The 15306-nt window shown below is 54.5% G+C and overlaps 1 protein-coding gene across 3 annotated transcripts in view; it reads left to right on the forward strand.

Moving 5' to 3' along the window:
* The window catches only part of ASS1 (argininosuccinate synthase 1), a 54852-nt gene that overhangs the window by 33649 nt on the left and 5897 nt on the right, over nt 1–15306 (forward strand). For all 3 annotated transcript variants that reach the window (XM_003353686.5, XM_021070248.2, XM_084998975.1), the window contains exon 12: nt 9725–9856. In XM_003353686.5, the coding sequence (XP_003353734.1) occupies nt 9725–9856 (132 nt within the window). The remainder of the gene's footprint in view (nt 1–9724; nt 9857–15306) is intronic.

Genomic DNA, 15306 nt, shown 5'->3' on the forward strand with positions numbered 1-15306 from the left:
CTTTAGGACGCCGAGAGGGTGGGGCAGGCTTTCAGCACTTGGAGCCCTTGCGTTGGGCACGGGAATTTTTCAGTACCAGTGGCAGGGTTGAGGCCCCCTGTGTGGGCAGGTGTGCAAATCACACCTAAGGTCAGCTAAAAAGTATGACGCAATGAGGCATACAATGAGGTCAAGGTGGGAGTTTCCTCTGTGGCTTAGCGGTAACGAACCCGACTAGTATCTACGAGGATGGATTCAATCCCTGGTCTCGCTCAGTGGGTTAAGGATCCGGCCATGAGCTGTGGTGTAGGTTACAGACCAGGCTCGGATCCCGTGTTGCTGGGGCTGTGGCGTAGGCCGGTAGCTGAAGCTCTGATGAGACCCCTAGCCTGGGAACTTCCATATGCCGCAGGTTCAGCCCTAAAAAAGCAAAAAAAAGAAAAGAAAAAAAGAAAGAGAGAAAGAAACGGGCTAAGGTAAGGTATAGTCATGGCACTTTGTCCTTCAGAATTTTTTTAACCAGGATGCTAATGATCAGATTTCAGGGATTAGAAGGGGCGCTGGTCCAGGGCTCTCATGCCAGGCTCTCTGAGCCTTGCCAGCTGACCTTGGGCTTGTTCTCTCTGGGCCTCAGTTTCGCCCAGGGTGATGGGTAGGCAAGGGGCAGGGTTAGATCGTTCTGGTTCTGACCTATTTGAATTTCTCTCCAAAGGCAAGGAAGGGAAGTGGCTGCTTTGCCTCTTTCGCGTGTTTTTTTCCCCTCTTCGACACAGCTATTATCTGCAAGAAACAATCTAATTGAAACTCTCAAGGCCTGTGAGCACGTTACTAATTAGCTGCTCCTTTTCTCCCCACTCACCTTTGTGTCGTACCTTTATTAACGTCTGATTAAATGTCCCTTTGTCTCATCTGCCCTTGGGAGCCAGCACAATGCAAAATTTCCAAGGCAGACCCTGGAGGGACCTTGGGGGAGCCAGAGGGCACACCCTCATTTTAAAGATGGGAAATCAAGTCAAAGTCACGGGGAACGTTGATGGCAGGACCAGGACTGATGTCCAGACCCGGAGAGGCAGGGAGGGGAGAGCTGAGGGCTTGGACTCCGTGCGGGTGGATCTGGGTTCTAGCCCATGTGCCATAGCGGGAACTGGCCCAGTGGAGGAGCTTCATAAATGCTGAAAGGACAGGGGCACCCTCTGCCCTCTGGGAACTGTCCTTGTGGCTCAGAGGTGTCCACTCTGCACTCACTGTCCTGCCTGCGCCCGAGACAGGCATTATTAATCGATGCCTGATATACAGTGCTGCTGATAATGGAAAGATAAGGACTGGCCTGAGGTCACACAGGAAAGTGGCCCCCTGCTGGGTGTGGAAAGGCAAGCAAACTTAGAGCAGAAGGAGGCAGTGATAAAGGCATGGACTGGGCTATTCTGGGAAGACATCCTGGAAGAGGTGGCAGAAAAGGCATCGATGGGTAGAATGTGGAACAGAGTGGGAGAGGGAGCCTTCCAGCAGGAGTGGTAGAGAAGGTAGGAGGAGCCCCAAGGGGCCAGTTGGGTGGTGGTTTGGTCTGATGTGGGCTGACCCCCAGCATCCTGGGGGAGGCAGATCAAAGGGCTGGTGTCAGGGCCCAGGCTAGTGTACCAGACTCGACTCCATCCCACCCATTGGAAAAGCCACATGGCCTCTCTGAGCCTCAATGTCTTCATCTGTGAAATGGGTTGTTGGGCAGAACAATACAGACAGCTCTTGGCCCACAGTAGGCTCTGTGCCTGGATGGTCCACTTCCTTCCTGGGTCATCAGCATCATCTTGGAGCCATGAGATTAGCTATCCATTCCGACCTCCTTGGTTTATTTTTTCTTTTTTTGTCTTTTTAGGGCCGCACCTGCGGCATGTGGAGGCTCCCAGGCTAGGGCTAGATTTGGAGCTATAGCCCCTGGCCTACACCACAGCCACAGCCGATCCGAGCCATGTCTGCGACCTACACCCTGGCTCACGGCAACGCCAGATCCTTAACCCACTGAGCGAGGCCAGGGATTGAAACCACGTCTTCATGGATACCAGTCAGGCTCATTAACCATGAGCCACAGTGGGAACTCCCGACTCCCTTGGTTTCTTATCACCCACCCGAAGGAAAGATTCCTGGAGCACAGCCGTCACTCTGCCCATGTACTGTGTGTATACCTGTTGGAGTGAGGGGGGATTCCCTAAAAGTATAGAACTAAATAGCCTGAAAGTTGTATAGTCTTTGGAGAAGACAACCAGGATTCTAACTCCCAAGAACTTGCTGTTTGACTTTAGGCAAGTTGCTTTCCCTCTCTGTGACTCCCACAGGCAAAGGTGGGCACCGCAGTGGTGTCACCATCTCCCTCTGGAAGTTCTGACTTGCTTATTTTATGACTTGGGTTGGAGGGCGAGAGAGGAAAGTTGCTTCATAATGTTAGGGTGAGAGTTCCCGTCATGGCACAGAGGAAAAGAATCTGACTAGTAACCATGAGGTCGTGGGTTCGATCCTCGGCCTCGCTCAGTGGGTTAAGGATCCGGCATTTCTGTGAGCTATGGTGTAGGTCTCAGATGTGGCTCGGATCCTATCTTGCTGTGGCTGTGGCGTAGGCTGGCAGCTGTAGCTCTGATTTGACCCCTAGCCTGGGAACTTCCATATGCTGCAGGTGTGGCCCTAAAAAGCAAAATAATAATAATAATAATTTTAGGGTGAAGCCTTTTTTTTTTTTTAACTTCTCCATTCCCAATAATTCCTTGTGAGAAAGGAAGGAGGAGCAATAAATGAGGTTTTTCTTAGGTCTACGGTAACGGGAGAAGCTGTTGATTGTCAATTATATTGAGGGCAGAGCAGCAAAATGCTATTGTTTGTGCCTCTGTGTACAAGAGGCAAACGTCATTTGTATTGATTTTACAAAGCTTGTAATTGAAGTTCGCTAAGGGCTTGGCTGGGTAGATAGACAGGAAGTTGGGCAGAGCTAGAGCCCTGGGACTGGGGTGGCCGGATCAGCGGCCTTCGGGGCCGTGGGGTCAGCGGGCCGAGGACTGGGGGAGCTGCAGATACAGGAGCTTTGGCTGTATTGTGGCTGCTCACATCGTCATTATCACATTATCTTTTTAACTCTGGAGGGGGGCTAATTAAGTGAAGTAAATGAAATCAGTGGGGAGGAGAAGGGGGGGGGGCGAGGCAGGCAGGAGGGAAAGGGAAGGAGCCAGGGCCCGTCCTTGCCTCGCCTTCTCCCAGGCCTGCCCTGCGGGGCTCTCCTCTGCCTGCAGCCACCGCAGCTTTGCTGGCCCCGCTCCCACCAACCCTTCCGCCTCCCACTCTTTGCCTCTCTCCTTCATCCTTCCCATCTCTCTCCCGTTCTCACTTCCTCCTTCCTCCTCCACTTCCTGGCTCAGAAGGAACGAGGGCTGCTGCCCACCTATCCAGGCCTCCCAGAGGCTCCACTCAGATGGAACGTTCCAGAGCGGAGGGAGGCCTGTGAAGCAAAGGAGGCGATCACGCTCCCAGAGACCTGGCGTGGCTGGCCACAGAGGCCCACCCTGATTCCCAGGGTGGGCCCTGCGGGACGCCAGGAGCATACAGGATGGCTAGAGCCCCACCAGGACGTGCCTCCCCATCACCACGGCAACCGCCTCTATCCTTGGCCCTGGTACCTAACAGGGGAGCCCTTGGGCTCCAGCCAACTTCTCTCCCCCCTGGCCTTTCCAAATCCCTCCCTCTGGATACTGCCTTCCCAAAGGACCAGAGGCCCTGGTCCAGGTGCCCTACCCCGCATCTCCACCCCCACCCACAGCCCCCAGCTGAGGGTGGCGGATCCCCTCAATTCTGCCAAATTGCTCAATCTGGGCTAACCTGGCAGCCTCCGGAACAGAGACGCATTTAAGCAGCGACAGCTGTTCTGGTCCCCACCTCTTCCTCCTCGGTCCACTCTCCTCCCACCCCGGCCGCCCCAGCTCCTCGCCCTTCTTCCCCCCACCCCCCCCCCCGCCCGCTCCTTGGCAGTAATTACGGTGTGATTGAAGCTGCTGCGCAGAGAACCGCTGACACCTCTGTCTTTTTCCTGTAAACACAGTGAGATGAAAATAGACACTTGAATCTGCTGTGCGTGTCACTCTAAAGATGTCTGTTGTCTCTTCCACAGCGACGCGGAGACTCAGCTGTCAGTCCCTCCTCCGTTTTGCGCAGTGGTTTGTGTGCTGACTGTCAAGAGCCCCAAATCCATAGTCTTTTAGCATCAGGTTTCTGTCATTGGTTTTTTTTTTAAGTCTTTTTTTTTTTTTTCGAGAAGAAATATGCAGAAATCATCCGTACCCCCTGCCCCTGGGGAGCGGCGAGGGAGGGTCTTTAAGATGTGAACACACACACACACACACACACACACACACACACACGCACGCCAGCAGTAACCTGAAAACAAGCTTTTTGATCAGTCCCAATTAACTTTAACACCTTCTAAGAAAAGGAGCAGGAATATTCATTGCGCTGCTGTGTGTCATGGCTGTGGCTTTCCTTCTTGTCTGCGACTCTTCCTACGGCGGCCTTGGAGGGCTGACAGCTGTAAGGCTGGTTCGGGGCCAGGGTTCTGGAACGGGTGACTCTGCCCACCAGGTGCTTTCTGCCCTTCTGCTGGGGAGCAGCTATGATGGGGCAGTGGGGGGGGTGCTTAGGCCAAGTCAGCTCTTCCTAGACAGAAACTATGGTTTTCATCCTCTTGCCCACTTCCGTGCTGTTCCCTCTCTGGGCTGTGGGGAGGTGATGCCATGGAATGTTCTAGAGACAAAACCACCAGGTTGCAGGGCGGGGTGGGGGGAGCATGCAGCGGGGACAGTGGGTTCAAGCACTCAGGTTCAGCCAGGTCTTGGTGGAAGTTAGAAGGAAGAGCAACAAACACCCACCATCTCATTTTCCGGACAGATCGCCTGAGCCTCCAAGGGGGCTCAGCCGGCCAAGGTCACACAGCAGAGCTGAGCTTTGTGCTCCCCTAAAGGCGGCAGTTGCCAGGGACTGCTGGTCTGCAGCCCCACCCTGAAACAGCTTGGACCCTTCCCTCATCTGTGGCAGGGAGGCAGCTTCGTTTCCCCGGAGCTGAAACAGGGCTTCTGCTATTGGCCTGCCGTCGTGAGTGTGTGCGCCGGCAGAGGGGCGGGCTTTGAAAGTTTCCAGGTTTTCCCCAAATGTGACACAAGTAATAATTAGGAGGAATTAGAAGGCCCATTTCTAGTCCAATGTCTGTTGCGTTCCTAGACTATTCCAGGAGGAGAAGACAAATAGGGCTCTGTCGTCTTGTGTTCGACGACTCTTGGTGACAAAATTTCTAGGATAATTAAAAAACAGCCCTTTTTGCATTGTGGTTATTTCTGCTCTTTTGGAGGCAGATATTTCCAACAGTCCGCGTGCTTCTATCTTTGTAAACAGACTCTTGGTCCCTCAGGCCTTTCTCGGTGACCTGGGGCCACGGGGAGCCACTTGTTTGTGGCACGCTTCTGTCCCCACAAGGAGTGGCCCCAAATCCTGGCCTGAGTTCTTGTCTGCTTCTCATAGGTTTCCTGTGTCCTCCCACCCCTTGCCCGCCCCTGCTCTCATGTGTCATTTTCTCAGCCACCATCTGACTCCAGCGCCACCAGCCTCTCTAAGCTCTGTCTGGGTTGTGTCTCTGAGCCACTTTACAGATATGAATGATGGAGCCTGTATGTCTTTTTTATTTATTTATTTATTTTAGGGCCACACCTGCAGCATATAGAAGTTCTCAGGCTAGGGGCTGAATCGGAGCTGCAGCTGCAGGCCTACACCACAGCTCACGGCAACGCTGGATCCTTAACCCAGTGAGCGAGGCCAGGGATCGAACCCAAATCCTCATGGATGCTAGGAGCCCTCATGGATAGTGGGTTCATTACTGCTGAGCCATGATGGGAGCTCCAGACAACAGAGCTGGTATGAACTGTGTTTGCAACAGTAATAATGAGGCCTGTGGGGGCTGGAGGAACTCCCCGGGAGTTGAGGGCTTGGGCCTGATGCATAAACTTTGGGATGTTGGTGTCACCCTGCTGGGGGTGGGGTGGGGGGTCCTTTACCTCCACCTCTGACTCAGGACAGCAGAGGTGGCCCAAGATCTGGGCCATGTGAGTGAAACGGGACAGGCATCTTGTCAACATATCAGTGCTCAGTCTCTTTGACATGCAGGTCCCTGGAGTCCGGGGCAGCAGGTGGTTTGCAGATGAGAAAGTCACCAGCTCCCCCAGGCTCTCGTCCACTTGGGAATAACCTCGGTGCCTCGGCAACAGGCAGGGTCTTCCTTGGCCACAGCACCTCAGGCCTGATGAGCACTGGATCACGTTGCAAAAGGCCCAAAGAGATAACCTGGAGAAGAGGTGGAAAACCCAGATACAGGTCCTGCTCCTCTTGGGCAAGTCAGGTTCCCTCCTCAGGCCTCAGTTTTCCCGTCTGTGAAATTGGTATGTTGAGCCAGATCAGCAGTTTGAGGGCTGCTTGGTGGAGCCCAGGCTTTGCAGAGGAGCCTCTGCTTCCTGCAGCTGGACCTTGTTTTTGGTCATCTATGCTGAGGTTCTGCCTAAAAGTGTTTGAATTCTGGGTTTGCAGCTAAGTTAGGAGACTACTGCCCTGGAGGGAGATCCTCAGGGGCCCTGACCTGTCAGTGATGCCTAGACTTTAAGATTATAGAGGGGAGTTCCCATTGTGGCGCAGTGGTTAATGAATCCGACTAGGAACCATGAGGTTGCGGGTTCGATCCCTGGCCTTGCTCAGTGGGTTAACGATCCGGCGTTGCCGTGAGCTGTGGTGTAGGTTGCAGACGCGGCTCGGATCCCGCGTTGCTGTGGCTCTGGCGTAGGCTGGCGGCTACAGCTCCGATTAGACCCCCAGCCTGGGAACCTCCATATGCCGTGGGAGCGGCCCAAAGAAATAGCAAAAAGACAAAAAAAAAAAAAAAAAAAGATTGTAGAGGGAGTTCCTGGTGGCACAGCAGGTCTAGGATCTGGCATTGTCACTGCTTCAGCTCAGGTCCCTGCTGTGGTGTGGGTTCAACCCCTGGCCTGGGAATTTCTGCATGCTTCGGTCATAACCAAAAAAAAAAAAAAATAAGATTCAAGGAGTTCCCGTCATGGCTCAGGGGTTAACAAACCCAACTAGTATCCATGAGGATGCGGGTTTGATCCCTGGCCTTGTTCAGTGGGTTAAGGATCTGGCGTTGCCGTGAGCTGTGGTGTAGGTCTCAGACGTGGCTCGGATCCTGTGTGGCTGTGGCTGTTGTAGGCCGGCAGCTACAGCTCCAATTCAACCCCTCGCCTGGAAACGTCCATATGCTATGGGTGTGGCCCTAAAAAGACACACCCCCCCCCAAAAAAAAAGTTCTCAGAGGAGAAAATTTCAGGCCACTCACATCAGACACAGACATAGCCTTGTTCATGTTCCCTTTGGACTTTAGAGTTGAAACAATCTCATTTCTGGTTTGGGGTTTTGTAAAGCATCTTTAAAATTGTGGTCAAATACACATACCGTAAAGCTTAGCGTTTTCACTGTTTTAAGTGCACGGTTCAGGGGCATCCAGTGTGACGTTCACATTGCTGTGTGACCACCACCACCCTCTCCAGAACGTTCTCATCTTCCCCAAGGGAAGCTCTGCCCCGTTAAAGAGTAACTCCCCATTCCCCCTGCCCAGGCCTTGGCCCCTAACTTTCCACTTTGCTTCTGTGAATTAGATTCTTCTAGGAACCTCCTGTCAGTGGGATCATGCAGTATGTTTGTCTTTTGGTGGCTTTGAGTTTATTTCACTAAACGACACGTCCTCAGGGCTCATCCAGGCTGTAGCAGGTGTCAGAACTTCCTTCCCCTGAGAGACTGACTATTTCCTTGTATGTAAAAGTCTTATTTTGTTTATCCACTCATCTGCTGATGGACATTTTGCTTGCTTCCACCTTTTTTTTTTTTTTTTTTTGCCGCACCCAAGTTACTTGGAAGTTCCCAGGCCAGGGATTGAACCTGAGCCACTGCAGTGACAATGCCGGATCCTTAACCTGCTGAGCCACATGGGAACTCCTCCTTCTGCCTCTTGGCTGTTGTGAATAATGCTTCTATGAACCTAGGTGTATATACAGACCCCTTTGGTGGAAAGATGACGGCGGTAGATTTTGAGAATAACTGAAAACTTGCCCCTTTAACGCTGTGATGTTATGTGGAGGGAAGAAGGGGACCTCTTTGGGGTGGCATTTGTGGGGATGGAGCAGTTATTACCCCTCCATCAGGAGCGCCGACACAGGGCAGGCTTATCCAAGATGCTCACCTGAACTTTACTTGCGAGGCTGCGCTGCTGGAAGACGGAGCCTGCCATGTGCCTGTGAGCCGTCCTGCTTCTTGGTACCTCGGTGTCCTCAAATCTAGGGTACATTTTTTTTTTTTTTTTTAGGGCCATACCTGCAGCACATGGAAGGTCCCAGGCTAGGGGTCAAATTGGAGCTGCAACTGCCAGCCTATATCAAAGCCACATCTGCGACCTACACCACAGCTCACAGCAACACCAGATCCTTAACCCACTGAGAAAGGCCAGAGAGCGAACCCGCATCCTCATGGATACTAGTCAGGTTCCTAACCCACTGAGCCCCAACAGGAGCTCCCTGGAGTAGCACTTTTTTTTTTTTTTTTTTTTCTTGTCTTTTTGCCTTTTCTAGGGCTGCTCCCGCGGCATGTGGAGGTTCTCAGGCTAGGGGTCTAATTGAAGCTGTAGCCACCGGCCTACGTCAGAGCCACAGCAATGTGGGATCGGAGCCGTGTCTGCAACCTACACCACAGCTCACAGCAACGCCGGATCCTTAACCCACTGAGCAAGGCCAGGGATCGAACCCGCAACCTCATGGTTCCTAGTCGGATTCGTTGACCACTGTGCCATGACGGGAACTCCCTAGGGTGGCACTTCTAATCAGACCTTCCTCCCAGGGCCACACTCAGCCCAGAGCCGGTCACCTCCTTGTCACTCGGAGACCATTTGGTCCAAGCAACTTGTTCAGCAAATGGAGGACTTGGGTCTGAGCCGACAGGGCGGGAACTCAGTAAAGTCATCTTCCCACGCCCTCCGGGGCTTGGCCTTCATCACTGTTGGCCCACAGCGCCGGCCAGGGACCCGGAGGCCTGGATTCGGTTCCCTGCTCCTCTTCATCCACGTCCCTTCCCCTCCCGGCTCCGTGTCCCCATCTGTACAGTGGGGTCAGCACAGGTGACCAAGGAAGACAGGATTTCTCGGCAGGGACATGACTGCTGGGGAGCCGCTGGCTGAAGGTGGCGTGTGTGCGTGCACACGTGTCCACACGTCTGCATGCGTGTGCACAGCCATCCCTCCCCTGGCTCCCCGGTGGAAGGCAGGAAGGGACATTCGGAGCCCTGGACTCCACCATAGTTGGTTTAATTACAGGTTTTCAGCCGCAGGCCGGTGGGCACGGGTTGGGAAGAGGGGGGAGCGGCTCTGAAACCCTGTCATTTTCCATCGTCTGAGGGCCTCTTCGAAGGGGGGCATCTAGACATTTTCTCCACAAGCCGCAGAGTGGACTGTCGTGGCCCCAGCATGAACATAATGACAGATGCATTTTGCGGCAAGCTGGGAGTGAATGGGTCCGACCGGCTTGTCTCCTGTCACACGAGTCATTATTATTTTTTTTTTTTGTCATTTGCTGACAGTTTGGGTTTCATGCGTTTCTCTCTTTTTTCTGCCTTTCCCCCTGCCTGGAAAAATGGCTAGGTATCTACGAGACCCCAGCGGGGACGATTCTTTACCACGCTCATTTAGACATCGAGGCCTTCACCATGGACCGGGAGGTGCGCAAAATCAAACAAGGCCTGGGCTTGAAATTCGCCGAGCTGGTGTACACGGGTGCGTAGATTCTGCAGCCGCTCCCTTCCCCTCCCGACGCCGGGGCGTCCTCCTCCAGTCCTGCCCTGGCCACTGCCGCCTGCAGAGCCCGGAAGACGCAGGTGGAAGGGGATGGAGAGAGGGCAGGGGACGAGAGGGGACATTGCGGGGACCTGCCTCGTTCATAAGGTATCAAGGGAAAAGGGCCAGGTCCCCCACCCCCTCCCCGGGCATCCCGCTGCCTCTGCCACCTGCCACCCGCATGACCCCCAGCAGGGCCCGGGAAGCATCTCGTGTTATCTCTAGGGCTGCCAAGCTTTATCCAGCACGTGCCGGGTGCCTGGCACCGTGTGGGGACCCGAGCCATCCCAGGGGGTGTCCCAAACTTCCTACGAAACTAAACAGCCAGAGATTGAGGCTCAGAACCACAGGAGCTGCTGTAAAGATACACAACTGGAAGGGGCCTAGCTGGATTTGACCCCAGGTCAGCCTGTCTCCAGGCAGAACCCGGAGCCGCTGGGCATTGCATGGGCCAGGTCTCCCCTGGGAAATCACTAGGTCGGCTGTGTGCCCAACCCATGCGTGGCGTGGGGGTTGAGCTCCACGCTACAGGTGAGGAGGCTGAGCTTCTGCACCTTACCTGTTGTCGCAGCACTGGAACCCAGGCCTCCTGACTCCAGATCAGCCCTCATGTTAAAATAATTGGGACCAAATCCAGCCCATTGCCTGTTTTTGTTCAGCCCACGAGCTAAGACTAGTTTTTACATTGTTAAACGGTTGGGGAAATTTTTTTGCTTTTGGCTGCACCTGTGGCAGGCAGAAGATCCCAGGCCAGGGATCAAACCTGAGCCACAAGCAGTAACAATGGCAGGTCTTGAACAGCTTGGCCACAGGGAAACTCCACGTTAAAAATTACAATACTTTGTGGCACATGAAAATGATAGGAAATTCAAATTTCAGTGTCCATAAATAGTTTCTTGGAAGTTCCCGTTGTGGCTCTGTGGGTTAAGCCACCCGACTACTATCCATGAGGGTGCGGGTTCGATCCCTGGCCTTGCTCTGTGAGTTAAGGATCTGGCGTTGCCACAAGCTGTGGCGTAGGTCGAAGATGCGGCTCAAATCTGGCATTGCTGTGGCTGTGGTGTAGGCTGGCAGCTGCAGCTCTGATTCTACCCCTAGCCTGGGAATTTCCACATGCCATGAATGCAGACCTAAAAAAAAAAAAAAAAAAAAAAATAGTTTTTTGGGCACAGCCTTGCTCGTTCGTGTGCTTGCTGTCTGGGGCTCCCTTGGAACTCCCCGGCAGAGGTGAGTAGCTGCATAGCCCAAAGAGCCCAAAATAGTGTCCGTTTGGCCCTTCCTGAAAAGGGCTGACTCTGCTCTATAATATCAAGTCTCCCTCATTTGAGAAATCGTATCCAACAGCCCCTCTGAGCTGTTGGAAGGGCAGGCTGCTGCCTGAGGCTGGCCTTGCCGTCTCTGGGGTCCTGGATGTCAAGGGACCTCGGGAAAGTTAAAGTTTAGAGTAACCGCCTAGCTTGAGCCCCCACTGGCTTATATACCAAGCCTCGCCTCTTCCCCTAGCCCCCCACGGCGAGGTTTTCTTTCCTCCAAAACCTCCTCGTTGCTGTCGCTCTTCCTCGGATTTCAGCGGTGGGTATTGGCTGGCATTATTTCTCCCTCCCATCGTTCCCAACAGCTCCGAAGCCCCGTCCCCCGACCCCCTTCCCAGGTACAGACAGGTGTTTAAATACCATTGTCTCCTGCAAGCTCTCTCGCAACGGGGTTTCCACACAGAAACGTGGATTTTGGTTACAAAGGGGAGCGTCATTAAGACACGGCAGGCTGTGACGGGGGACAGCACCTGGCCGGGGCTGCTTCTGCGCCCAGGGCGTCCTCGGAGGCCGAGGGGGGCCGGGCTGCCGGCCTCTCTCCCTATGTTAGATCTCTGCCAATGGCCCTGAGCTGGGAAGTGGCGGATGTCCCCCGATCCCAGAGGGACACAGTGTAGACAGTTGTTGAAGGTGTCACAGCTGCTGAGCGTGGCCTTGAGCCTAGCACAAGCCAGCTACAGAGGCCAAGTTCTCGGCCACTCTGGTAGATCCCAGGGAGGTGGCTAGGAGGGTTGGGGCCATCAGCAGGGGGTGATCCAGAGGTGCGGTGGTGTGTATAGGGAGCCCCTGAGTGTCTGGGGCACAGCTGGGCTCCTGGCTGTGGGGCCAGTGCCTCTGACCCAGCTGCCTGGGTTGAGTCACTGCTGTCACCCACCGAAGCCTCTAAATCCCCCGATGAGCTACAGTGCTTAGGTTTAAAAGGAAATAAAACCTCAGAGTGGGAGTTCCCGTTTGGCTCAGCCAGTTAAGTACCTGGTGTTGTTACCGTAGCGGCTCCAGTTACTGCGGTGGCACAGGTTCAACCCCTGGCCTGGGAACTTCTGCATGCGCCCAAAAAAAAAAAAAAAAAAAAAAAAAAGCAAAACCTCCTAGTAGAGGCCCCTTCCAGGGGGTTGTTATTAATTCTAATTGCACCCAGGTGCCCATAGATGTCAAGGTCAGCCTTAGGCAGCAGCCTGTTCCCCCAGCGGCTCAGTGGGGCTGTTGGCTAGGATTTCTCACATTAGGGATGCATAAGTGTTATAGAGCAGAAGTTTGCCTGAGCAACTTATTAAACCTCTCTGGGCCTCAGTGTCCTGCTCTGAGCAGTGGGGATAATTCTGCCTGTCTTACCAGGAGGATTAAATGCACGGATATTGGCAAAGCTGCTCAAACAGTGCCTGGCATGGTCTCTGAGCATGGGCGCAGGAAAAAGGGCCTTGCCTCTGATCTCGAGTAGGTCTGTCTCCTCCCTGGGCCTCAGTTCCTCTCCTGTTGAATAAAAGGCACCTGACCAGGTCCCTTCTGCATTCTGCCTAGCTCTCCTGTTAGACTGTGCCCGTCTGCTGTGGCACGTCGCATCCAGGGAGCCCCTGTGGCCCTTCTGCTCAGACACTGGGCCCACCCCGCAGAGTCATCCCCGCAGGCCCCCAGCCCCAGGACCCATCTCACTTTGGGGGGGAGCCCACCTCTCCCCTCGCCTCAGTTTCTTCTGCAGTCACATGGGTATAACGCACAACGGCTTGTGGTCCCAGGTGGTGCAGAATTTGGCCCAGCCCCACCCACAGAGCTTTCCCCAGCCTGGGACGTGCAGGGTCTCCCCAGGGCAGCACCCCAGTCTCACTGTCCCCCAGCCCCGGTTGGGTCTGCTGGGAGGAGAAATCTGAACGTGAGGCCCCCACGGGGGCGGGGAGGATCCTGAGATAAAGTCTAAGCCAGGTGCTCCTGCAGGGGTCTCTGCCCCCCTATCTCTGTCTCTGTCTTCCGCCTGGCTTCCAGCCTGGGAACTGAAAGTTCCATTTATCCTAACTTAGAAAGATGGCCTGGCCACCGGAGCATGGTGGGGGATGGGTGGCATCCGTGTCCCCTCCCACAGAGGTCTGGGCTAGAGTCAGGAGCGCTCAGGATCTCGCTGTGTGGCTTTGTCAAGGCTCTTTCCCTCTCTGGGCATCTGTCTCCCCATACTCAATGAGGGCTGCTGGAGGCTGTGTTTAAAACTCAAAAGCGAGTTCCCCTTGTGCCTCAGCGGGTTAAGGACCTGACTAGTGTCCATGAGGATGCTGGTTCGATCTCTGGCCTCCATCAGTGGGTTAAGGATCTGGCGTTGCCAAGAGCTATTGTGTAGGTCACAGATGCAGCTCAGATCCTGCTTGCTGCAGCTATGGCTGCGGCATAGGCTGGCGGCTGCAGCTCCAATTCAACCCCTAGCCTGGGAACTTCCATGTGCTGCAGGCGCAGCCCCAAAAAGCAAAAAAAAAGTCAATCTCGAAAGCAAAACACTCGCGGAGTCGACACAGCCCCCTGGGGAGTGGTTAGAATTACCTCACTGTGCAAACGAGGAAATCAAGGCACAAAGAGATTACATTGCTTGTCAAGGTAGAGCCAGATGTGACCTCAAATGGCCAGGAGCCACCCCTTCTCTCCCCGCCCGGCCCTCCCCCCTGTCTGCCAGCCACCAGCCCCCAAGGCGGAGGGGCCTGCTCCCCTTTCCCACGGAAGGCCTCAGCAGGTGCCCCTGGGGGCCCGGTCCGCCAACAATAGCCACAGACCCAGGGCTGACCTGGCCCTTTATCAGGCCAGGAGATCGCACACCATCTGGCCCCACAGCTGCCCAGGTGGGCTCACCTTCCCAGCTCCGTTTCAGGGAAACCCTACCCCTCACCTGGCCCTCCCCCAACCCCAGCTACGGCCCCCCTGCCCTCAGCAGAGACTGAGAGAAGCCTCTGTCCAGACCCCCGGCATACTGAGGGGGGCCGTGGCCTGAACAGGTGGCCCTTCCTGGCTGAGGGATCTGGGGGACAAATTTGGGTGTCGCGGGAGGCAGCACCTCTCTCCAGGTACCTCCAACGGCATGTCACAGGTACAGACGAGAAAGCTCTGAGATGATCTCATGAAGCAGAGCTGTTATACCTTGGGCCCCCTGAGGTCAGGCCGGGGACCCCCCCATGGCAGCCTGTGTAATCTTGGAGAAGTCTCTGGAATCCCCTGAGCCTGACACTCTTTATGCAGCAAAGAGCAAGGCTAAGAGAGGTTTTCCTCCTGGCGCTGTTCAGGAGGATCTGAAGAGCTGGTGCAGATGGAGAACTCAGCACAGGACCTCTGCTTTCTATGTGGACATCTTTGCATATGAAAATATTACCAGTATTTTTCTTCCTTTTTTTTCATTTTTGGCCTCCCCTTGGCATGTGGAGTTCCCCAGCCAGGGATCAGATCCGAGCAGTAGTTGGGACCTAAGCCACAACTGTGGCAATGCCAGATCTTAACCCACTGTGCAGGCCAAGGATCGAACCTGCATCCCAGGGCTCCAGAGATGCCTCTGATCCCGTGGTGCCACATCGGGAACTCCTAAAAACATTTGCAGTGTTGTAAAGACAGCCCCACTGATTTCCAAGGGGGCTGCCCATCCTGAGAGTGGGGCTCTTCCTGGCTCTTAGCCAGTGTTCTCAGCAGCCTCTGAGCCTGGGGCCTCCATGCACAGCAGGCCTGCTGGCCCTGGGAGCGGGGAGCAGATGGAGAAACAGGCAGAGAGAGGCGAAGGCCATGTACCCATGGTCTTTCTGACCAAACACACCACCCGGCTGGGCACCACCATTGCTCAGGCCCAGGGACATGTGTCTGTGTCTTTTTTTTTTTTTTTTTTTTTGTCTTTTTGCTATTTCTTTGGGCCGCTCCTGCGGCATATGGAGGTTCCCAGGCTAGGGGTCGAATTGGAGCTGTAGCCACCGGCCTACGCCAGAGCCACAGCAACGCGGGATCCGAGCCGTGTCTGCGACCTACACCACAGCTCACGGCAATGCCAGATCGTTAACCCACTGAGCAAGGGCAGGGACCGAACCCACAATCTCATGGTTCCTAGTCGGATTCGTTACCCACTGCACC

Source organism: Sus scrofa, chromosome 1 (genome assembly GCF_054392235.1).
Source record: "Sus scrofa isolate SSC_HxYL_T2T_F1_AM1 chromosome 1, Sscrofa_HxYL_maternal_Yorkshire_Landrace_v2.0, whole genome shotgun sequence".
Taxonomy (NCBI): Eukaryota; Metazoa; Chordata; class Mammalia; order Artiodactyla; family Suidae; genus Sus; species Sus scrofa.